Here is a 24,873-nt window from a genome sequence, read left to right as displayed (position 1 = left end):
AGTTTAAGTCTTTGGATCTTTTAATTGTGATGATTTTGGCTCACATAAAAAAAAAAAACAGCAATTCACTATCTCAACAAATTAGAATACTTCATAAGACCAAAAAAAATAAAAAAATAAAAAAAAATTTTTTAGTGAATTGTTGACCTTGGGAAAGTATGTTCAGTTACTGTACGTGTACTCAACACTTGGTAGGGGGCTTTGCTTTAATTACTGCCTCAATTTGATGTGGCATGGATATGATCTGTTTGTGGCACTGCTAAGGTGCTATGGAAGCACATGTTTCTTTGAAAGTGGCCTTCAGATCATTTGCATGTTTTGGTCTCTTGTTTCTCATTTTCCTCTTGACAATACCCCATAGATTTTCTATGGGGTTCAGCCCCAGCCTCAGTCCAATCCTTGTGAAATTCACTCAAATTCTTGAATCAAATTTGCTTGAGAATCCTCATAAGGCTGCGGTTCTCTCAGTTGGTTGTGCATCTTTTTATTCCACGCTTTTCCCTTCCACTCAACTTTCTGTTAACATGCTTGGATACAGCACTCTGTGAACAGCCAGCTTCTTTGGCAATTAATGTTTGTGGTTTACCCTTCTTGTGAAGGGTTGTCAATAACTGTCTTTTGGACAACTGTCAGATCAGCAGTCTTTCCATGATTGTATAACTTAGTAAACCAAACTAAGAGACCATTTTGAAGGTTTAGGAAACCTTTGCGGGTGTTTTGAGTTGGTAAGCTGATTTGCAAGTTGCCATAGTCTAATTTGTTGTTATAGTGAATTGGTGAATAGTGAATATGGGATGCCTACATTTACTTCACTATTTTACAATTAAATCTGATCTAATCTTGACAAACTATATATCGTTGGAAAGGTCTAAGACTCCCAAAGAAATATTTTACCAATGTTTTTTGTTAAAAATAATGTAGGAAAAGTAATAGATTAATTTATGACAAAAGTCACCCCAAAAAATCTACATTATAACAGGAATTCTGACCTTTGTTAAAAGAAAGACTTCTTCGTTGCCTTTTTCTCTATCACATTTTAGAAATCATCAGAAATTATATATCAACTGAAAACTTAAAATCTCAAAATTCATCCTTTAAAACCCATTTTAAAATCCGACATTGCATTAAACTGTAAATGGTACATCTAGAGTGACCACCCGTCCCGCGTAGTGCGTGCGTGTACAGCGTTTGAAGCCCAATTCATGCGTCCCACAAATTGAGACTGTGTCACGCATAATCAATGCTTGCTCAAAAAAAGTTGATCGCTCGAGCCCCAGGCAGCCGAACATTACTTTACAGTTCAGCACGCTACTGCGAGAGTGGGAGCGAGTGAGTTTGAATGAGAGATGAAGTTTACATCTTTATTATTTCTGTTTTAACATTTTTCCTACATTATTTATACTAAAATATGTTGTGTAGGCAATAACTCAGTTTAATATTGGACTAATTTACTGAGGTGGCATCGATGTTAACTTACAAAAATGATGATAATTTGGTGGATAATTTACATTTTTCCGTTAAAACCAGGTAGTGTATTCTGATGTAAAATTAACAGTCGCCTGAGGACGCTCAAAAACCACATTATCTGAGCTCAAAACGCTGCTTGAGCAAGTGTCAAGATACTAAAAGTAATAAATACATAATTATGAACGTTTATGTGTGTTTATTTTTGTTCTCAGTACGTTATTTTAATAGCATTTAATGATTATGAATAAAAAAAGCATTACAATTTTTTTTTTATTATATACCATCGATGAAACATGTAATATAAAAGTAAACATAGCAATGTTTTTGCAACAGCTCCAAGTCTCACGCGCAATATAGGCTATACGTCACTGTCCGAATCCGTTCACTTATTTATTTGTTCACTCCTTCCTGATATAGTGAACTCAACTGCCATACACTATATAGGGATTAGTGAATGAGTGAATTCCCTTCCCTTGAGTTGTGATGTTAGACTTTTTTTTTTTTTTTTACTGTTCCTGTGTTGTTGAGCAACTACAATTCATTTTAATCCTTTAATTTTATATTATAATTTATTTAAAGTGAATAAATTGTAATGAAAAATAAATAAAATAGCTAAAGTAAATCATAAGTGGAAGTGCATCTGTGAATTCTGTCATGAGCATACATCAGCAATTACACATGTTTAGGGGAATAGGGCATTATTAATATACCATGTAAGGAGGTATGTGCTAGAAATGGGTAAACCACTATCAGTGAGTCTGCCCATGGGGTGGGGGCACCGCCACGCAAGGAGTCCCACATTGTCCCTCAGAAACATACCCCTTGTCCCCCCTTGTCCCCCCTTGGGCTTATTAGCAGGTGGTCACCCTAGGTACATCAATATCATGTTACAAAATGTTTTCATTCGTGAATTATAAAAAAAAAAATCAATTTGGATCGTGCACTATAAAGTCTATGTTCAAAAATGTGAATGACAGTTAAGAGTTTAAAGAATAGTGTGTCAAACAGTATACAATAAGCAACAGATGTTTCAGAGTTGTATCCTTAAGTGTTGTCACATGACAAACACTGAATTTTAATTCAGCACAGTTGTCAAGGTTGTTACCTTACAAACAAATGTGATAACCCTTCTTTTTACAAAGGCTTGTTAACAAGGCTTTATAGTACCAAATAATGCTATACTGCCCAACCCGAATTCATTTCATAATTGATTAACTTTACATATTGGACGGAACTGAATCAACACAGGCTGTCTTTAACTGAACCATTATATTTTTGGCAGTTACACTAAGTGGGAAAAGCAATATATTCTACACTAAGTACGAATAATGATAAATTTTGTTCTACAAAAAAAAGAATCATTTTCTTTAGCAACAGGCAAGTAAATAGTAGTAATATGGCAAATATTTATACTTCAATACCTTTGTACATCATAAAACAGTATGCAATAACATACTGATATCATCTATCTATCTATCTATCATCTATCTATCTATCTATCTATCTATCTATCTATCTATCTATCTATCTATCTATCTATCTCATTCTCTCTCTCTCTCTCTCTCTCTCTCTCTATATATATATATATATATATATATATATATATATATATATATTTATATACAAATGTGTATGTGTATTAAAAGACAACAAAGAGTACCGTTAAAGAAACAACTAATTATTTTCTCTCTCTCTCATTTAATTTCAAGTTGATTACTGCTCACAATTTTCCCGACTGCCCGGGACCTGTAACACACACACACACACACACACACACACACACACACACACACACACATATATATATATATATATATATATATATATATATATATATATATATATATATATATATATATATATATATATATATATATTAATATATATACAGTACAGACCAAAAGTTTGGACACACCTTCTCATTCAAAGAGTTTTTATTTTCATTTTCATATATATATATATATATATATATATATATATATATATATATATATATATTTACCCTGTTTTCCCTGTTGTATCTCCCTTAAGGTATTGCACAGTTGCGCCCAGGTACTGAAGGGGGTTGCAGGGTGCCATATAACCCAGAAGCCACAGGTTGTGGGGCAGCCATGAGGTCCATGTGCATTGGTCTTAGGTGAGGCATGCTTTCTTTTGTATTTTCAAATATATTTGGTAGTAGCATTGGCAATATCTAATCGTCTTTGTTCCAAAGATATCCTCATCCTGATCAGCTATCCTCATTGGTTGAGGTTGCTGTGGAGACTGGTAGAATGACCCATCCTCATCCAACTGGTTTCCTTGGAGCTGTGGCTTCAGCCTTGTTCACCAGTTATGCAGTCCAGCGAAGACCAATCACAACCTGGGGTCTGGGTTTATTGGAGGAGGCTTGTCCTGTCGCAAAATCATTTGTTAAGTCTGCAGGATATGCTGTTACAGAGACTGAGAGAGACTGGGACTACTTTATTGGAAAATGGAAATGGTAAGAAACTAAATTTAAGGGTTAATGCATGAAGATGAGGTTCTATTACATAATGCAAGATTGATAAATATCAGGGAGATAATATTGGACAATTTTAATCTGAATGTATGTGATGTTAGGTTAGGTTAGTAAGTGTTTATACAATTACACAATGTTAATTCTGTCAGGACTACTATCGTCAAAGATATGTGTATATATATATATATACATGTACACACATATATATATATACAAATAATTTGTAACAGGTAAGAAATGTCTACAAGTGATATGTAACACATTTACAAGTGATGGCTAGTTTACACTTTAGATTAGGGGATGTAGAAAGCTTTGTAAATGATTTATTCATGTGTTTACACATCATCTATAACAGGTGTTGAACACTTTGTAGTGTGTACTAAGTACTGACTGGTGAGGGTATAGACAGCTGTCTTCTCTAAAACACATTAACTCTTTGCACCTAATGTGAGCTTCAGTGGAAGGTAAAATCGTTTGAGAACACAGTAAAATGTAATTAGTTGACTTTACTTAGAAAAATTGAGGAAACCGATTGCCTTAAAATTTCCAAGTAAAGTATTGTATACATTTTTAGTTGGTACAACTTAATAACATTTGTATACCAAACTTTTTAATCAAGTATACTTGAGTAACGCTGACTCAAAATCATTAGTTGTGTTAACTTCTTATTAGAGTTCACATTACTAGGAAAAAATTTGGAAACTGATTGCCTTAAAAAATTGAAGTAAGCTGAACTAAAAAACTTAAGTAAAGACAAAAAGCAACACCTGACTTTAGGGAAAACATTTTTTATTATCAATTGTAAAATACAGTGTACCAAGCAATCATTTAGACACTCCTAAATATAAAAGTTTTTACTTTAATCACAAAAAGCACATCTCTTTGTTAACAAATGTGCAGCGCAAGTGCAACCAAAATAAAAAAAAATATATGACTGATGAATGAATTTCGAATTTGACAATCTGTGACCTGAAATAAACAGAACAGTTGACCTTTTAAAAGCATCAACGTTAGATTAATGCAGGACAATGTATTATACTTCCAAAAAAAAATAATAACCTTGCAGTGTAAAAATATTTTAAGTCTGTGACAAAAAGCTTACACAAAGTCTGTGCAACAAGCTTAAAGGTATAGTAAAGGGATAGCCCAAAACTGAAAATTCTGTCATAATTTACTCTCCCACATCTCATACCAAACCTGTAAGTTTGGATTGTCTTTGAAACACACATGAAAATATTTTAAATTAGCCCTGAGCATTTTATGTCCCTCTATTAAAAGTCCAGGTAACCAAAACTAAAAAAAGATCCAAAAAGATTATCAAGATGCCTTTGTGACTTGTTTTAAGACTAAACCCTTTCTCTTACAGTTTTGGAAAGAGATGAGGGAGTGTAAATAATGACAGAACGTTCAGTTTTGGACGGACTGTCACTTTAAAACAATCTGAAAAAGCCTTCACTTACATGAGCAGCATGTTTTTAAGGGACTGTAGTTTTGGTTTCAGGGATTTGTGTCCCAGAGAAAGAAACACTCTTTGAATAAAATCAAGTGTGTTCTTGAGCTGTGGAAGGTCCTCCAAATTGAGCGCATATATCAGCCCAAAAAGTAGCCACATGGCATCCGGGAGGTTTTCAATATTGTCCATCACAATGGCTCCTTCGAGGATAATTGCGGTGTGTGAATCCTCTAAATGCAGTGCTTGTGAAGAATCCTGGCTGCCTTCTGTTATCAGTCAGAATCCCGATGGAAATCTGGGGTATGTCACAATCACAGTCCTAATAAAAAAAATTAAAAAAAAAGAACAGCAATATTAAAATTCTGGTTACATTAGAAATAGTAAATCTCACAAATGTACATGTATCTTAAAGAATCAGGACCATCACTTTCTGTTTAACATACAACTAACAGAGATAAACAATGGTTAAAATATTGTGTGAAAATTAGACATTGTAAAACACAATGAACAGTACAATGACGGCAGAACATACACAAGAAAATGTACAATTACATTTAAAAAGTTTTGTGTCTGGTCTGTTTCTGGGACTGAATGCCTATTTGTGATGTATGTGTGGGGGATTAGAGTTTAGAATGAAATATACAAAGAATGGTACTTGCCAATGTTGCAAAAAAAGGCAGAGGTTTCTTCTCCAAGAAGGAGAGGAAGTCCACGAAGAACTGCTGTGCGATTAGCAGTGATGTCAGTGCCCTGGAAAAAGAAGTTAAAATTAGTCAGAAAGAAACCCATTTTAAAATGAAGTGATGACAGTGCCCTGAATAAAAAAACTTACATAGAATGAAGTTTTACAGAATTTAGTTTAAGAAAGAAGCAATGACAAACTTACCTTCAACTTAATTTGATCAAAAAACTCTGAAAGCCTTTTTCCAACTGCCCCTTTTTTGGTTTAAAAATGTTCAGAAATCGAGCTGTATGTTGATCAAGTGCTGTGAAAAAATCTTGCTTGAGGTTTTTGCTTGTGATGCGAACAAACTCTGCATTGATCTGTAAAAGGAAAAAGAACAATGCTTTATCTATTAGGCTTTTGGTTACTCTGTTAAAGGGATATTTGAAAATTGCCACAATTACTCTCATGGTGTCCCAAATGTAACAGATATTCTTCAGATAAACGCAAATATGTATATTTAGAAAAAGAGAGTTAATATATGGTCATATGGATTGATCAATGTATATATGCTTTTAAGAGCTTTCACATTCTTCACACTCAGAGATGGACGACTTTAAGAATTTGTATCTGAAGAAATTCATATAAATCTGGAATGGCATGAGGGTTAGTAAATGTTGTGTTAGGTTGTGTGATTTAATTGTTACTTACTTGTCATTCTGTGAAGAGTGATGGCCATCTTTGAAGAGTCTCTTTTACTGGAGACTCAATCTCAACAATCTCCTTTCTCCTCAAGGAAAAAGTGGAATGTAAAAGTGGAAAAAACATAACCATTATTTTATCATTGTTAATAAAAAAAATAGGAACAAAGATACACATTATATAATATGCAAATTAAAATACTACATAGGCTTGAGTGTATACATTATAACTTTATTCTTATTAAAGTTACTCTATTTAAGTTCTTCACTGAGAACCTACTCACACAAAAAAAAAAAACCTTAAAAATGTTCCTTGATTGAAAGGATGGACCTAACAATTAGAGACTTGCAATGCTAGACTCATTTAATTTCGAACACAATCCAACACAATCCAAGAATTTGATTAAAATAAAAATGCATCCAATGTTCATGTGTAGCACTAGTTAATTTAATATGATTATTACACGATTAATTATGTATACAAAGCAATTCAGACATTAAAAATAAGTAAATCAAGCACTGCCTCACCTTTGCTCTTCACCAGAAATAATGGCATTCCGTTTCCGTTTCAAATCGGCTCCACCTACTGGTAGCACTGCGCATGACCAATCTAACATTTTCATATTTATATTATAATATTTAATATTTATACATAATATTTTGAGTTTATTAACTTTCCGTGCTAAAAAGTTGTCCTTACTTTATTAAACTTAGTAAGGTCAACAAACTTATTCAAAATAAGTTAGATTCACTTAATTTTATTAGTAAGATCATCAGTTACATTTTACAGTGAAATTCACTTCATCACTAGATCCACACACTCCACACAGAACACAAGACTGTGCCGATGAGTGAAAGGATTTAACACAAGCCACTGGAATATCCTGACTAAGGCATTAATACATTTTTGACATTTATATTTTGACAGAAATACTCCAATGATTTAACAGTGATAAATAATCAACTAATAACTTATAAACCATCTATTAATGATCAGTTTTATTTATTTCATGATTTAAACTTTTGTTAAGATAACTCACAACACATTTGTAAATCATTAGCATACCACTCATTAATCATTTATAGTTATGTTTTGTAAATGATTCATTCATCATTAACTAATAACTTATAAGTGACTTATAACTGAATTAATAAAACATTACTAAAATGATATTTTATTACTTATTAATAATTTATAAAAGTATATTCATGTTTTGTAAATTATTAGTTCATCATAAACTAATAATTTATAAATAACAGAACGTTATTATAAAGTGTTACCCAGAGATTGTCGGTATCCAATGGGATAGCTTGGAATGTCTACTTTTAAACAAACCCATTTACTGAAAAAGCCAACTTACAGATCTACTATTTAATCTTATTATTAAGTTAGCTTGAGAAAGCCAACTTACTGATATTCTATTTAAACGTATTATGTTGGCTTGGCAACATAATACGTCTTCTTTTTCTTATTATTTTTCTGACAGGAAATTCTGAACGCTACTCCTCCTAGGGCTTTAAAGCCAAAAGCCCCAAACTCGGCAGACACCTGCGGGATAGAGCGGTGCTGGTTGCTATATCTTTTCAGACTGATCAGACTTAAAGTTTTTTTTAAATTAATTTTTAAATGTCAAAATACATTACCCATAGACTTACATTATCTGAGAAAAATTGCGCCCCTAGTTGCAATACCCGAGATTAAGGGAGGAGTCGGGTTTCGTTTCACTTTTAAACCTGTTAAAAATACCAAGTAAATAATACAATTTCCCTCAAACTGACAAGCTAAACCAACATATCTGATTATTACAGGGGTCAGGGCTCATTAATAATTGATTTCTGGGCAGAGAGCAGTCAGAAAGATGAGAGAAGAATCACTGCTGCTGTCTCCACGGAGCTCACAACGAGCGAATTCATTCTTATTTAAGACCTTTTAAAAAGGCGATTGCACGCAATCCACACGTTAGAACACACCAAGAGCTAAATTCAGATGTTTCTGAACTGTTTAAAGTAATAACATGATATATTCGCGGCAGCCAAATGTCCGCGAGCTCGCGATGTATTTCTCTGAACACTTGAAGAGAATTTACAGCCTGTCACATTAAAACACTGCAGCGAAACGGCACAAAACAATTAGAAGAATATATTATACACATGAAAATGAGTGTTTATATGTGATTGTGAGATTTTATCTGTCAGGCTGAACCTCACATCAATTGCTATCCATTGTCACAAAATGGTAAAGTCATTTATATATATTTTTTTAAGAGCTTCTTAAAATAAATATTCCTGCGAATGCACACAATCCACCCATTAGAACACACTAAGAAAAATCCAGGGGTTTTTGAGCCGTGTATGTGTGCAAAATGCAATATTTGACATCGCGAAGGGAAAAAAAAGTCACATGACAGCCGCGTTTGGGGCGAGATCAGACAAATAAATAGGCTACACATTTCATTCACTCTGACAAGCTAAATCAACATATGCTATTATTACCGGGTCAGATATCTCATTTATAAATTATGTCTCTGACCAAAGAACAGAGAGAAAGACGAGAGAGAAATGAGCACTTCATCAGCATTTTTTACGAGATTCCAAAAATAATATCACAGCACTAATCCACCCATTAGAACACAACAAGAGCAGAATTCAGGTGTTTTTGATATGTTTATGTGTGCAAAATGACATATAATTTGACAGCGTGATACAGCTTATGAATACTGGAAGGAAAAAAGTCACGACAGCCTTTTAACTCTGGAGTCGATTAACGCATATACGCGTTTTGAGTCACTTTCTGCTGATAACCCTGACAATTACTTAAATTACATTTTCAGTTTTAATCGTACAGATAAGAGCAATACATCAATCGAATCTGTAAAGGGTCCACTTTTTTGTATAAAAACATAATAACAACAAAACTTTGTGCACTTATAAAATAAAGATAACAAACAAGGTGTGCTGTCTCCAGCCTTGGTCTGCGCTGATCTTCATTTACAAACACGTCATTAAAATGAACTTTAACTCCATGAATACTCAACGAAGAGACATGAGATATATATCTATAGCAAGCTTGACATGTCTACTTTTAAACCAAACAAGTGCTGCCAAACAAATATTCTGTGATAAAGTTATCCATATCAAAACAACGCAATGTCCTTTTTTCACGTCTAATGTGTATGGAAGGCCAAGAGGGTCAAATACACGTGAATTTTAATGCGTCAACAACACGTTAAATAAGTGTATTTCATGCGTAGACAACACGTATTTAATATTATTTATTTATTGGCGCTGCACAACATGGTAAAGTCATTTATATATTTTTTTAAGAGCTTCTTAAAATAATATATTACTCCGATATTATATCCAATATTATTTAACGCTTTAAATATACACGTTAATTTCAACGTGTCTCTGTAAAGGGTCTACTTTTTTTTGGATACAAACATAATAACAACAAAACTTTGGCCAAGATGGCCAAGCCAACATCAAAGTTAGTTCACTAACTTTTAATTCTAGTTTTTATTATTATTATTCTTCTGAGACAGAATTCCAGAGGTATCTCCTCCTAGGGCTTTTAAGGCACAAGCCCCAAACTCGGCAGACACCTGCGGGATATAGCGATACTGGTTGCTATATCTTTTCAGAGTGATCAGACTTAGTTTTTTTTATTTATTAATTTTTAAATGTAAAAATACATTACCCATAGACTTACATTGTCTGAGAAAAATTGCGCCCCTACAGTTGCAATGAGATTTAGGGGAGGAGTTGGGTTTCGTTTCACTTTTAAACCAGTTAAAAATACAAGTAAATAATACAATTTCCCTCAAACTGACAAGCTAAACCAACATATCTGATTATTACTGGGGTCAGGGCTCATTAGTAATTTATTTCTGGGCAGAGAGCACAGTCAGAAAGACGAGAGAAGAATCAGCTGCTGCTCAGCTCAGGCTGTCTCCACGGAGCTCATAACGAGCGAATTCATTCTTATTTAAGACCTTTTAAAAAAAAAGGCGATTGCACGCAATCCACACGTTGGAACACACCAAGAGCTAAATTCAGATGTTTCTGAACTGTTTAAAGTAAAAACAGGATATATTCGCGGCAGCCAAATGTCCGCGAGCTCGCGATGTATTTCTCTGAACACTTGAAGTCCACATGACAGCCGCGTTTCGGGGCGAGATCAGACAAATAAATAGGCTACACATTTCATTCACACTGACTAGCTAAACCAACATATGTTATTATTACCAGGTCAGATCTCATTTATAAATTATGTCTCTGGCCAAAGAACACCGAGAAAGACGAGAGAGAATCGAGCGCTTCATCAGCAGAGCTTCTTAAAATAATATCACAGCAAATACACTAATCCACGCATTAGAACACAACAAGAGCAGAATTCAGGTGTTTTTGAGCTGTTTATGTGTGCAAAATGAAAAATAATTTGACAGCGTGAAATATCTTATGAATACTGGAAGGAAAAAAAGTCACGACAGCCTTTTAACTCTGGAGTCGATTAACGCATACGCGTTTTGAGTCACTTTCTCCTGATAACACCGAAATTTACTTAAATTACACTTTCAGTTTTAATCGTACAGATAAGAGCAATACATCAATCGAATCTGTAAAGGGTCTACTTTTTTTGGATACAAACAAAATAACAACAAAACTGTGTGCACTTATAAAATAAAGATAACAAACAAGGTGTGCTGTCTCCAGCCTTGGTCTGCGCTGATCTTAATTTACAAACACATCATTAAAATGAACTGTAACTCCATGAATACTCAACGAAGAGACATGAGAGATATATCTATAGAAAGCTTGACATGTCTACTTTTAAACTAAACAAGTGCTCCCGAACAAATAATCTGTGATAAAGTAATCCATATCAAAACAACGCAATGTCCTTTTTTTACGTCTCCCTCATTATATCTAATGTGTATGGAAGGCCAAGAGGGTCAAATACACGTGAATTTTAACGCGTCAACAACACGTTAAATACGTGTATTTCATGCGTAGACAACATGTATTTAATATTATTTATTTATCGGCGCTGCACAACATGGTAAAGTCATTTATATATATTTTTAAGAGCTTCTTAAAATACTATATTACTCCGATATTATATCCAATATTATTTGTTAAATACGTGTTGTTTACACGTGAAAAATCAGCAAGTATTTAACTTGTATTTCACGTGTGAAATACACATGAAGTACACGTAAAAAATCAGTTTGTAGAGGTCAATGTCATTGGCTGCTGAGGACTTGGGTCAAACCACTTCTGTGAGCTTAGAGGGGTGTACCATTCATAGACAGGCAACCACCATTAAACATGCTATAGATTAGCTTATTCAGCCTTATTATTTAGTCTTTTTTCTTTTCTGTTTTGTATAGCCTATAGAAATAATATATTTAAGTTTCAGTTTTATGAAATATTTATTTTATAATAAATATTAATTAAAATGTTGTGTTGATAGTATAAAGTTTATAAAAGTTACAGTATTTTGTAATGAAACAGGACTTTTTGTTTAGCTCTTGACTCGCCAAATGTGTGATAACTTAAAATATGTTGTCAGTACTATTAAAATAAGATTAAATTGAATGGTATTTAGGAAATTATGGTTTTTGCATGACTTATTTCACATTCAGCTAAACAACCCTGTCGTAGCTGTTATCATAGCCTAGGCTTTTTATTTTAAAAGAAAACAGCAAGGGACCATGGAAAAAGACTGTCGCAGGTGTATTTTTTATGGTATTATTTTTATTTTTATTTTTTTGCAGCGGGGCAACTCAAGAATGCTGGGCACACAAGTACTGTGGCTCTTTTTCCCCATGGCCAAGATGGCCAAGCCAACATCAAAGTTAGTTCACTAACTTTTAATTCTAGTTTTTATTATTATTTTTTTTATTATTATTTTTCTGAGACTAAATTCCAAACGTATCTCCTCCTAGGGCTTTAAAGCCACAAGCCCCAAACTCGGGGCAATTAATTAATTGTTAAATGTAAAAATACATTACACATAGACTTACATTGTCTGAGAAAAATTGCGCCCCCTACAGTTGCAATACCTGGGAGAGAAGGGAGCTCATTCTTAGGTTTAGTTTCACTTTTAAATTGGTTCAAAATAAAAGTAAATAATACAATTTCCCTCAAACTGACAAGCTAAACCAACATATCTGATTATTACAGGGGTCGGGGCTCATTAATAATTGATTTCTGGGCAGAGAGCAGTCAGAAAGACGAAAGAATCACTGCTGGTCAGCTCAGGCATTGTCTCCACGGAGCTCACAACGAGCAAATTTATTCTTATTAAAGACCTTTTAAAAATAAAATATTATGGAGATTGCACGCAATCCACCCATTAGAACACACCAAGAGCTAAATTTAGATGTTTCTGAACTGTTTAAAGTAATAACATGATATATTCGCGGCAGCCAACTGCCCGTGAGCTCACAATTTATTCTCTGAACACTGAAGAATTTACTGCCTTTTACATTAAAACACTGCAGTGAAATGGCACAAAACAATTAGAAGAATATATTATACACATGAAAATGAGTGTTTATATGTGTTTGTGGGATTTTCTCTGTCAGGCTGAACGTCACATCGATTGCTCAGCGCTGCATAACATGGTTAAGTCATTTATATATTTTTTTAAGAGCTTCTTAAAATAAAACATTACTCTGAATGCACACAGTCCACCCATTAGAACACAACAAAAGCAAAATCCAGGGATTTTTGAGCCTCATCTGTTCAAAGACTTGAAAATGTTTTAATAAGAATAAATATTCATAATTTTTTTATAAACTTTCATAAAACCCAATATAGTAATTATGCAAAAACGATCATCTCCTAAATACCATTAAATTCAGGGCCGGCGCTAGCCATTTGGGTGCCCTAAGCACAAATGCTTGGCGGTGCCCCCCCCCCCCCTCGCCAACCAACCACCCACCAACCAAAGAAATTACTACCATTCAGAATTTCTTAGTTAGGTTCTCTTTACTTCCAAAATAACTGCTGCAAATGAATAATTGGAACTGAACAGAAAGTTAAAAGTAGAAATTACTCAACAAAGGGACTACATCTCTATAAAGAGACCATTCTGCTATTCTATAGAACTATATTAAACATTTTCACTACCATCAGTTGTCAGAGGCCCTACAGAGGCACACACCTACATTTCCTAGCTGCAAAATCAGCTATCAGCAGTGTTGGGAACGTTACTTTAAAAAAGTAATTAGTTATAGTTACTCACTACTTGTTCCAAAAAGTAACTGAGTTAGTAACTGAATTACTCTATAATAAAAGTAACTCGTTACCAGGGAAAGTAACTATTTGCGTTACTGTAAAAAAAAAAAAAAAAAAAAAAAAGATTTAAAAAAAAGTTGATACATGTCAGATAATTTTTTTTTTTTTTTTTTTGCAGTTTTCACAAGTCATTTTAAATGAGTAGAACAGACAGGTACATAACTTTCTATATTTATTGCACGTCAACAGACAGCAAGAGTTTTATCCTGCACTTCAAGTATTATCTTTGTAAGAACCCTTATGAAAATTAACCATGGTTTTACTACAAATAAAACCAAAAAACCATGGTTACTATATTTAAACCATGGTAATCAAAAATTAACCATGGTTTTGCTAAATTAACCATAGTTTAACCATGGTATTTGTAGTAAATCTGTGGTTATACAAATGGTAGTCAACACGCCAAAAAAACATGGGTTACTACAGTTTTACTACAATAAAACCATGGTTATTTTTCGTAAGGGAAAGGGTGTTTTTGGCCACTAGCTTTGTAGATGCGTGTCACACATTACATGTACACATTACATGCACGTGCTTGCCTTTGACCACAATGAATTTGAAGTAGTGCTTATATCTTCACCTTGAAAATGCCAACTTTTCATCGGATTGCTCCTGACTCGCCACCTCGCCATCTCTGCTGCGAATATCTGTGTAGCTGTTGCGTGTGTGTGTGTGTTTGGCGCCGCCGCGTGTGCCGGCATGTGTGTAAAAACACTGGCTCTGATTGGCTACCATGAAACACATGACTCTGCCTTAGCCAATCACAACCGCTTATCTCGTCATTAACCCACCTGTTCACTCGCTGTGTGAGCCAGGGGTGCGCTCGGATTGCATAGTTTATTAAATCAATGCATAGTAACGCACCGCATTTAACGTTCACTAACGTTAACGGCGTTGTAACGACGGGAAAAGTAATTAGTTAGATTACCGCGTTACTGAAAAAATAACGTCGTTACCTAACGCCGTTCTTTTAAAACTAACATTTTTATTTAAAACATTGTCTTACCTGCAAGCGACGTGCGAGCATCATCCCGCTGTCTCTTCTTTTTTCTTTTTTCCGCCCCCGACTCTTGCTGCCTTTTCGAGGCCATGTCTGAGGTCGGTGTCTGCCAAATTTGACATTGATTGAGGTATAATTGAAAAGACCGGTGGGAGGTGGGGGGGGGGGGTTGCACCAGAGGGAGACTGGCACAGAGATTCACCTTCTCGACTAATTTGGTCTACGCCTATATTACTTTTGTATTGCTTTTGTATATTAACGTGCTTTTAGAAATATTTTATTTGTTATTTATACTAGTAGCCTATTGTGATGATTTTTTCACGACCCAGATTTTTTATTTATCAAGTTATCACACATTACTGAAAAAGTGACGAAGGGACACTATGATAGTTATCTATTTTCATGTTGTGCATATAATAGTACTCACAAAAGGATTCATAATTTACTTGAAAAGATACACGTCCATTGTGTAACTGCATCATCTATACAAACCATTGTGCTTGGACCCCTTATGATCGCCTTGATTTAAACCACATTGTTTCAGTCATCTTGTGTTTCGTTGCCCACAACGCAACAGTGACAGGACTGTGAAATACATACACGAGAAAAATAGGCATGACTTATTTCGCATCCAGCTAGACAACCGTGTCTATGGCTATGTTATCATAGCCTAGGCTTTTTGTTTGAAAAGAAAACAGCAAGGGACCATGGAAAACTGTTACAGGTGTATTGTTTTTATTATTTTTATTTTTATTTATTTTATTTTATTTTTTGCAGCGGGGCAGCTCAGGGATGTTGGGCACACAAGTACTGTGGCTCTTTTGCCCCATGGCCAAGCCAACTTTTAATTCTAGTTATTATTATTATTATTATTATTATTATTCTGAGCCAAATTTTAAACACTATCTCCTCCTAGAGCTTTCAAGCTAGAACCACCAAACTCGGGTCAGACCTTCAGACTCGGGTTGCTATATCTTTTCTAATTGATCCGGCTTATGGTTTTCGTAAACCAGACTACCAAAACCACCTTAAATCCCATAGACTTTCATTGAGGGGGTACAAACTTTTACAAAATAAGACTTATAATGTATTTAGGCTGTCTACTACCATAGCAAACCTTAAAAAATCTCTACTGAGAATACAGCTAAAACCAGCCTAAGCTGATTAGTTGTTTTGGCTAGTTTCCCAAGCTGGTTTTTAAGTGGTTTTGACCACTCTCACGCTGGTCTTAGCTGGGTTTTAGCTGGTTTTTACTGAATCCACTGTTTTTGTCCGGATTAGAATAGAAACATGCTAACAACATGCTAGTTACTCATTAATCAGGCTAGAAACATGCCTTTAACATGGTTTTAAAGTGATTTTGGTCACTGTCATGCTGGCCTAAGGTGGTCTTAATTGGTTTTAGCTGGTTTTCTTTACTGAATCAACTGGTTTTAGCTGGTTTAGTATAGAAAATGTAATAACATGCTAGTTACTTGTTAATCAGGCTAGAAACATGCTTTTAACATGGTTTTAATGTGGTTTTGGTCACTGTTATGCTGGCCTTAGGTGGTCTTAGCTGGTTTTCTTTACTGAATCAACTGGTTTTATCTAGATTATCATTGAAACATGCTAGTCACTTGCTAGTCATGCTAGCAACATGCTACTCACTTGCTAATCAAGCTAGAAATATGGTAGTCACTTGCTAATCATGCTAACAAAATACTAGTCACTATGCTAATCATTCTAACAACATGCTAGTAACTTTGCTAATCATGCTAACAACATGCTAATAACATGCTAGTAACTTGCTAATCATGCTAATGACATGGTAGTCACTTGCTAGTCATACTAGCAACATGCTAGTAACTTTGCTAATCATGCTAACAACATGCTAATAACATGCTAGTAACTTGCTAATCATGCTAATGACATGGTAGTCACTTGCTAGTTATACTAGCAACATGCTTGAGACATGCTAGTAATGCTAGTAACATGATAGTAACTTTGCTAATCATGCTAGAGACATACTAGCAACATGTTAATAATGATAGAAACATGCTAGCAAAATGCTAATTATGCTACTAACATGCTAGTCGCATGATAACCATGCTAGAAACATGTCAGTGACATAGTAGCAACATGCTAGAAACATGCTAGAAACATGTTAATCATGCTAGCAAAATGCTAAACATGCTAGCAACATGCTAGTCACTTGTTAATCATCCTACAAACATGCTAGTGACATGCTAGTCACTTGCTAATCATTTTAGAAAAATGCTAGCAACATGCTAATCATGCTAGAAACATGCTAGCAATATGCTAATCGTGCTAGGAACATGCTAGTTACATGCCTAGTGACATGTTAGTCACTTGCTAATCATGCTAGAAACATGTTAGCAACATGTTAATCATGCTAGAGACATGCTAGTCACTTGCTAATCATGCTACAGACATGCTAGTGACATGCTAGTAACTTGCTAATCATGCTAGCGACATGGTAGTCACTTGCTTTTAATGTTAGCAATATGTTAATCACTTAAACTTTTTTAAACTTCTTATATTTTCAAACTTTAAAATCTTTTTCAACTTTTCAAACTTTCTAAATTTTTAAAACTTTCTGGCCAGGCTTTTTCAAGCCAACTTAAAGTTTGACCACAAACTTTACTATCTATTTTAATATAACCATTTGATTATTTGAATAATGACTTAAATTAATGACTTCTAGTAACTTTAAAAATCTTATGTGGGGTCAGCTCTATTAAATATCCTCTAGACATATTTTTAAAGTTTTTAAAGTATTTATACGTGTTTGCATAAATATATGGATATGGGCTTAAATATGCTCGTAGGCACAATAAGCAAGCTTACATTCAGTACAATCTATATATTTCATTCTATCTAAATATAAATACATTTTAATCTATGTATTTTTGCACACCCTCTAAAAGTTATACCTAAGGGATACCTAATACCTAACAAATACCTAAGTGAACACCAGAGTATGAAGTTAAAGGAAACTCGCATTTAATTAAACATCAAATTAAGCAAAATGTAGGGGTGGGGGGGGGATTTGGGTATTGGTTTCCTGCGCCCCTATTTTTGAGCATTTTCTGAAAAACGACATACCCAAATAAAAATGTCTGTAGCTCTTGAACCCTATGGTGTAAATTTATAAATCTGGTATTGTCTGAAACTAGACATTTAAACCTTTATTACTCTGAAGTCATAATAACTCAGAATTAGTATAGAGTAAAACAAGGTAAAACGTACATGAAAGTGACTCACGATACGTTTGAATGAAATTCACTAAGGGAAAATGGATGGGACTTTGATGCCAAAGGCCTAAACATACCATAAACATAAAGCTGAATGTCTGACCATGTTTTGATTCAAATTTGAAGATAATACTCCCAAAAATGTATTATGAATTATATTGTTTACAATGTAAGTCACTTTGCATTCACGCTGTTAATGGCTTAATCTAAGCCGGAAATTTACATCTCGCAATCACACAATTAACTACCCTAGCTAACCCAGAACTGGTTTGTCCACTTTGCAGCCCCCAACAAAAAATGTCATTGGGTTAAAATCAAATTATAACTAAACATACACAGCTTTAGCATACATCAAAACATGTTGGAAACGTTCGTATACATTGAACATCTCCTTACAATCTTGTGTTCAGTCGCAGTTAATTCTAAATGCAATGTCATTACAATACGCTAAAACACATGTGAATAAACTTACTTTGGCCAGTACAACACTGTTTTCATCACCTGCTGTAAATGGACCCAGCCACAGCAGAAAGCCTCGTAACTTTCCAAAGACTTGTGGCTTTTAAACTCCTGCATTGTGTAGTAACTTAAACCAAAAACAATATAATTCTCAATGTCCATATGTGTGCATGGAGGTAAATGGTCCAGGTCTCTGTGCCACTTGAGAGCTTCTCCAAATACCGCTGTTTTGCGCTTGGTGTAACCTAAAAAAAAACTGTATTTCATTGTTCCTATGTTTTCCATATGTATTGTGTGAGGTACTGCAGCAGTTTTTAACGCAGCAGTAACTTCCAGGCATGGTAAAACAGTGCAGAATTGCGAGAACCTCCTCTTAACAACACATTTAAACAATCCTGTTTCGCCGCCGGTATCATTCGCTGTCGCTTTCATTCTGTTGTACTGCGGAGCTTCTGTCGCGAAAACAAATTCCTCGTATGTGTAAACATCTCTGTCAATAAAGCTCATTCTGATTCTGATTCCAACATGGCGGAGACCGTGATATCGAGGGAGGGGCTTTGTGCTATGACGACAACTTCTCATTCTCAATACACACATAAATATACATACCCAATGTTTGTAAACACGCACAAGCACACACACTCAATACTCATGCATATGCACAAACAAACAGAAACAAACACACACACACACACACACACTAAATATACATACGCACGCACAAACAAGCATAAATAAATCATGTAGCCCCTCATATTTTCCCTCTCCGTTGTAATTTTTATAATCTAATACAGCTAACATGAATCAAACGCTGCAAACACAAGATAAACATATATAAGCATTGAAGAGAACGGCGTTGAAACTCACGTGCTAATGCTATATGGCTCGCTGGCACACATCTCTCCGCGTCTTCCTGCTGCTTGTCACCGCTGCTTCTCATCACGCCACCAAAACACGATCAAACACCACAAAAACTCTTCTAAAGTCGACGTTCTTTGATGGAGAGATTCAGATGTGAGCTCTGGAGAAAATCCTCTCGCTGACAAACACCCGTGTGCTGCGCGACAGAGCGATCTGAGTACTCCAAGTACGCAAAGACAATAGCGCAGCAAACACACTAAAGTTTTGCGCACGGAGATTATTCAAACTGATTATGTAACGGTGCAAACCATACAGATTTAATCGCTGTAAATGTCCTTATGGTTGGCTAACACTTCCATCGATCAAAACTGTGCTGGCTTGGCATTGGCTAGCTTACAATAGCCAAACACGAGGTGTGGCGATTGACACCTCGCTAAACCAGTCAGTGACCCCTGGAGTGTTCTGGGCTATAACATCGCCTGTGATTGAAGGAAAGAGACGAGGGAGGGTTCATTTTACTCGGAAGATGCCATTCTATGAGAAACAAGAGCTGGAATACGATTTAGAATCGATATTTCTTTGAAAATGGATGCTATCTACAACTATAACTCAAATCGCGCATGTAAACAATGGAGGGTCTTTCGTTTTTTCCCCTATTTATTTGTTGTTTTGGATTAAAAAGTGGAATGCATCTTGAAGAGTGGACCCTTACCTTGAAATGTGTGCTGGTGTTTCTTGGAATAGTCCGAGCTGACCAGAACTATAGGCGATGAAACGTAAGTACTGCCGCGCAATTTGTACAAGTTTAAATGACCGATCCTTCAGTATTTATGTTAACCCTTTCCTCTCTGCTGTATTGATTTAAAAAACAAGCTCAGAACATGGATATTGAGTGTTTTAGCTTTCAAATGATATATAGTTTATGATAGTTTATTGAATATTTTTCTAAAACAAAGGTTATTAAATTGACAGCCACGCCCTGCCACGCCCTATCGGCCCGTGGGCGGGCCGGTGCGGGTTAAGAGGTTTTAATATACTATTGTATAAAAAATTTACTTTTAATCTCCCTACTCCACCCTATAATCTTAAACATAACCGTTTTGACAATTTACAAAGTGTAACAAGCAGATAAATGTACGTTAGTCACAATGATTTATTTAAAACATTACAAAAAGCAGTGTAAAGAACAGATCAAATGACGCGTGTGCTACATTACCAATGTTCTGACAGCAAAACAATTTTGTGTGAGTTACAGAATGAAATTAAAGTGTTTAATCACTGCAAACATTCTCCTGATCTGCATTTCCATCATTCAAAGTAGTGATATCCGATTCGCGAATGAATCGCTCAATTTAACCGGTTCTTCTTAGTGAACCGGTTGAACCAGTTCATCAAATCGAACAGAATCGTTTGATACGGTTCGCGTCTCCAGTAAGCATTAATCCACAAATTACTTAAGCTGTTAATTTTTGTAATGTAACTGACATCCCCTCTGAGTCAGAATAAACCAATATCCCAGAGTAATTCATTTACTCAAACAGTACACTGACTGAACTTCTGTGAAAAGAGAACTGAATATGAACACGAGCAGAGCAGACAAATGAACACGCCTACTGCTGGAGCAGTTCTCATTCTCGAGTCAAGAACCGGTTGTATCGGTTTTCGGATCACCAGTAGACTGAACCGAAAACCGTTTCTTTCGGAAACGGTTCGATTTGAGAACCGATTTGAGTCCGATTTGAGAACCGATGAACTGATGATACTGCGCATGCATGTAATTTTTCAAGTATTTTGTTAAACATCAGAATGTGTGATAAAATAACTATGTGTGACCCGTCACCGAAACCAGTGACACAAGTCGGCAGCACAACTTTCGAGCAAAATGAGAAAGAAGCATTTTTTTTTTCAAAATTGGTGATTTTCGTTTTTTTTGCAGAATCTGTTAGTTGAGATCACAAAGAAGCCTCTCCGTGTTTGAGATAGCAGTATTGGTATATTTAAAAGCGTACATTTTGAGGTTGAAATCATGTTGTTTGTCGGAGATTCTAGCACGCAGTAGGGGTGTTTCATTGTCTGTCTGTATTTCCATACTGGATAAGCCGACTTTTGTTTCTTTTTTTATTGCCCCCGCCCTCCAAGAAAGCGTGGCTACTTAGTATGCAGCACTCTGGCCGGCTCTAGCTGATTTTAAAATTCAATGAAGATGTACGCCGCAAAGATGAACGCAGACGAGCTGAACCGTGGCTGTTACACCAAAAATGTTTTGAAGTACTTGAAGACAAGCCGGATGCTTATAAACAAGCGCTCACTGATTCTGAAGACGATCTGAGCGGCGATGAAAGCGGCATAATAAGACTGTAATATCCCTAATCTACAACTGAGCGAAGATGATGATGAGGAAGAATGTATTGGACTGGCGTCAGACGAGTTGGACCGTAAGATATCAGAGGCTATATCGATAGTAACATTTGATGGGGATAAAGACAGAGAAATGGGGAAAATCAGTAACATTTAGAGGCAAATAGATGCACAGTGCAAACTTCGGAGATGGTTACATCCACAAAGAAGACCCCAACAAAGAGAAAGTGTAAGAATGACTTATTTCATTGGAGGCATCGAGATCTGCGAGAATACTTTTGTTTCTTATGGGGTGAGTTTCCATAAACATCAAAGTTTGACGTTTTGTGTTCATTCTAAGAACACATACACGTTATCTCATGTTTAGTCCATGTTTAGACCTTACCATATCTACCTATTGTTATTAGCTAGCTCATCGGTTATCACAGAATCCTGTTAAAAAAGTCCTAATGCTACACAATGAAATCAATTCACCAATTTCTACAAGTTTTATGTAGAAAACTAGAAAATAACAAATACAATTAGCATCAATATGTATTTTTGTTTACATAAACATTAAAATAATAACATTAAAAATGATGGTCACATTTTAAAGATTAAAGATTTTTTATAAAAAGATAAAACTCACATATTTCAGCCTCTAAATCATTTTTATAAAAGTCAAAAAATAAATAAATTACTGATATTTACAATGCACATTCTCCTTCATTATTAATAGTATGCGGTCCAATTTTTCCCGTTGTGTCTATCGTTGCTATGCAGGGGGTATGGCTTATCTAAATGAGATGTAAATGAGCCCCATTGTCACTCGCAGCAGTGAGAACTGCACAATCTTTAAAGGCTATATGTTCTGCTTTTTGAGCTTTTTTGAGTGCCTACCTTCAAATGGCCACAACTTCTCCAAATATTATCAGATTTCCATGTTTCTAATATGTATATTGGAGATTATGTATAGGCCAATGGGGTTTTCAAGGAAGTTGGACAATAATTAAGACTCCATGTTTAATAGGAATAAGGGATTATTTATGAAATATCTGTACTGTATTTATAGTTAATGATGACACATTCACAAATTGAGTTTGTAGTAAACAGAACATGAACACGAGTAGAGCAGCTGATGATACTGAACTTCAGCATGTGCCGGTTAGATTGGTTCTCGTTCTTGAGTCAAGAACCTGTTGCATCGGTTTTCGGATCATCAATACACTGAACCGAAAACGTTTCTTTCGGACGAGTCTGATTCGAGAACCGAGGAGCTGATGATACTGCGCATGCATGATTCAGCGTGAAGCCGACTGACCCACAGCGCGTCTGAACCGAACTGATTCTTTTGATGATTGATTCTGAACTGAATCTGTGCTAATATTATTGCCGCGGGTAAACCGAGGGCTTGAATGAAGGGCAATCTGGTGAAACGTAAGTTCATTTAATAACAAATACATCGCAATGGATTATGTATAGTAAGTGTATCATGGTTTCTGCACTGATGCAACCTGTCCTCCAACTAATATGCTCGTACAGGTCGTTTGTCCAAATCCCTGAAATACGACCCATCAGAGCGTATACTACAATTGCAACCCTATCAGCAAAAGGACGTTTTCATATTAATTTCATGACGGCAGACACAACACGATACTGTTATTATTTTTACGCCCGCTAGAGGGCGCTTAACTTTAAAACCTAAATATAGGTCGTAATAAGATACTTGCACAAACGACCTACTGTATATTGTCGTTTTTTTTTTTTTGGAGGACAAGCTCCGCTGATGACACCTAATTTATTTACTTTATATCTTCAAGGCTTAAATCCTTGTATGCACATTATTGCTGTTACTTTATTAACCCTCCTGTTACCCTCAACAGTAATTTAAAGTGGGGGTGAAATGCTATTTCATGCATACTGAGTTTTTTACACTGTTAAAGAGTTGGATTCCCATGCTAAACATGGACAAAATTTCAAAAATTAAGTTGTACGTTTGAAGGAGTATTTTTGTTCCCAAAATACTCCTTCCGGTAAGGGCACGTCTGCCAGAAGAGTGCGCACTCCCGTATAGCAGAGCACTGAGAGCACAACAGACATTCACTGATCAGAGTGAGAGTGTCGCGAAATGTCACAAAAGGAGTGTGTTTTTGGTTGCCAGGGCAAGACAACCCTGCACAGATTACCAAAAAAAAACAGCATTAAGGGACCTGTGGATGGAGTTTATTTTACAGAGCATCAACGGAGTTGTGCAAGTGTTTTTGTTTGTTCCCTGCATTTCGAAGATGCTTGTTTTACAAACAAGGCCCAGTTTGACGACGGATTTGCGTATCGTTTATTTCTTAAGGATGATGCAATCCCAACGAAAAAGGGTCACGATCATGTGTTGGAACCGCAGGCGGTGAGTAAAACTGCTTAAAATATCTCTGCCTCCTTGTTAGTGCGTCCGCCTCCCATGCCGGAGACCCGAGTTCGAGGCCCGCTCCGAGCGAGTCGTTGCTGCTGCTGCTGCTCTCGTTCAGTTTCAGCCTCGGGATTTGATTCTGGATCATAAATAAACGGCTGAATCTGACTGTAAGCCATGGTTTGTTTTGGATGATGGTTTTTCCCTCACGGTAATGTCACAGCTTCCACATGCTCTCAACGCAAAAGCCTACTGGCGCTCGTGATTCTTTAGCTCCGCCCACACGTCACGCCTCCAGCCAGTCGTGTTTTTCCGGGAAAAATCGGTACAGACTATCTTTCTCTTATGAATATAATAAAACGTCCCTAGGTTACGTATGTAACCCTAGTTCCTCGAGGGAATGAGACGCTGCGTCGAGCGCTTTTGGGGAACGCCTTTGGCAAGAACAACTCTGAATATCGTGTG

The 24,873-nt window shown here is 35.7% G+C and overlaps 1 protein-coding gene across 3 annotated transcripts in view; it reads left to right on the top strand.

Moving 5' to 3' along the window:
- Positions 1-24,873, top strand: part of adprh (ADP-ribosylarginine hydrolase) — a 222,517-nt gene that overhangs the window by 143,447 nt on the left and 54,197 nt on the right. For all 3 annotated transcript variants that reach the window (XM_026277589.1, XM_026277587.1, XM_026277588.1), the window contains exons 5-6: positions 3,499-3,604; positions 3,683-3,949. In XM_026277589.1, coding sequence (XP_026133374.1) covers positions 3,499-3,604; positions 3,683-3,949 — 373 coding nt within the window. The remainder of the gene's footprint in view (positions 1-3,498; positions 3,605-3,682; positions 3,950-24,873) is intronic.

This window comes from Carassius auratus, chromosome 12, assembly GCF_003368295.1.
Source record: "Carassius auratus strain Wakin chromosome 12, ASM336829v1, whole genome shotgun sequence".
In the NCBI taxonomy this organism is placed as follows: Eukaryota; Metazoa; Chordata; class Actinopteri; order Cypriniformes; family Cyprinidae; genus Carassius; species Carassius auratus.
This window is presented reverse-complemented; position numbering and strand designations above follow the sequence as displayed.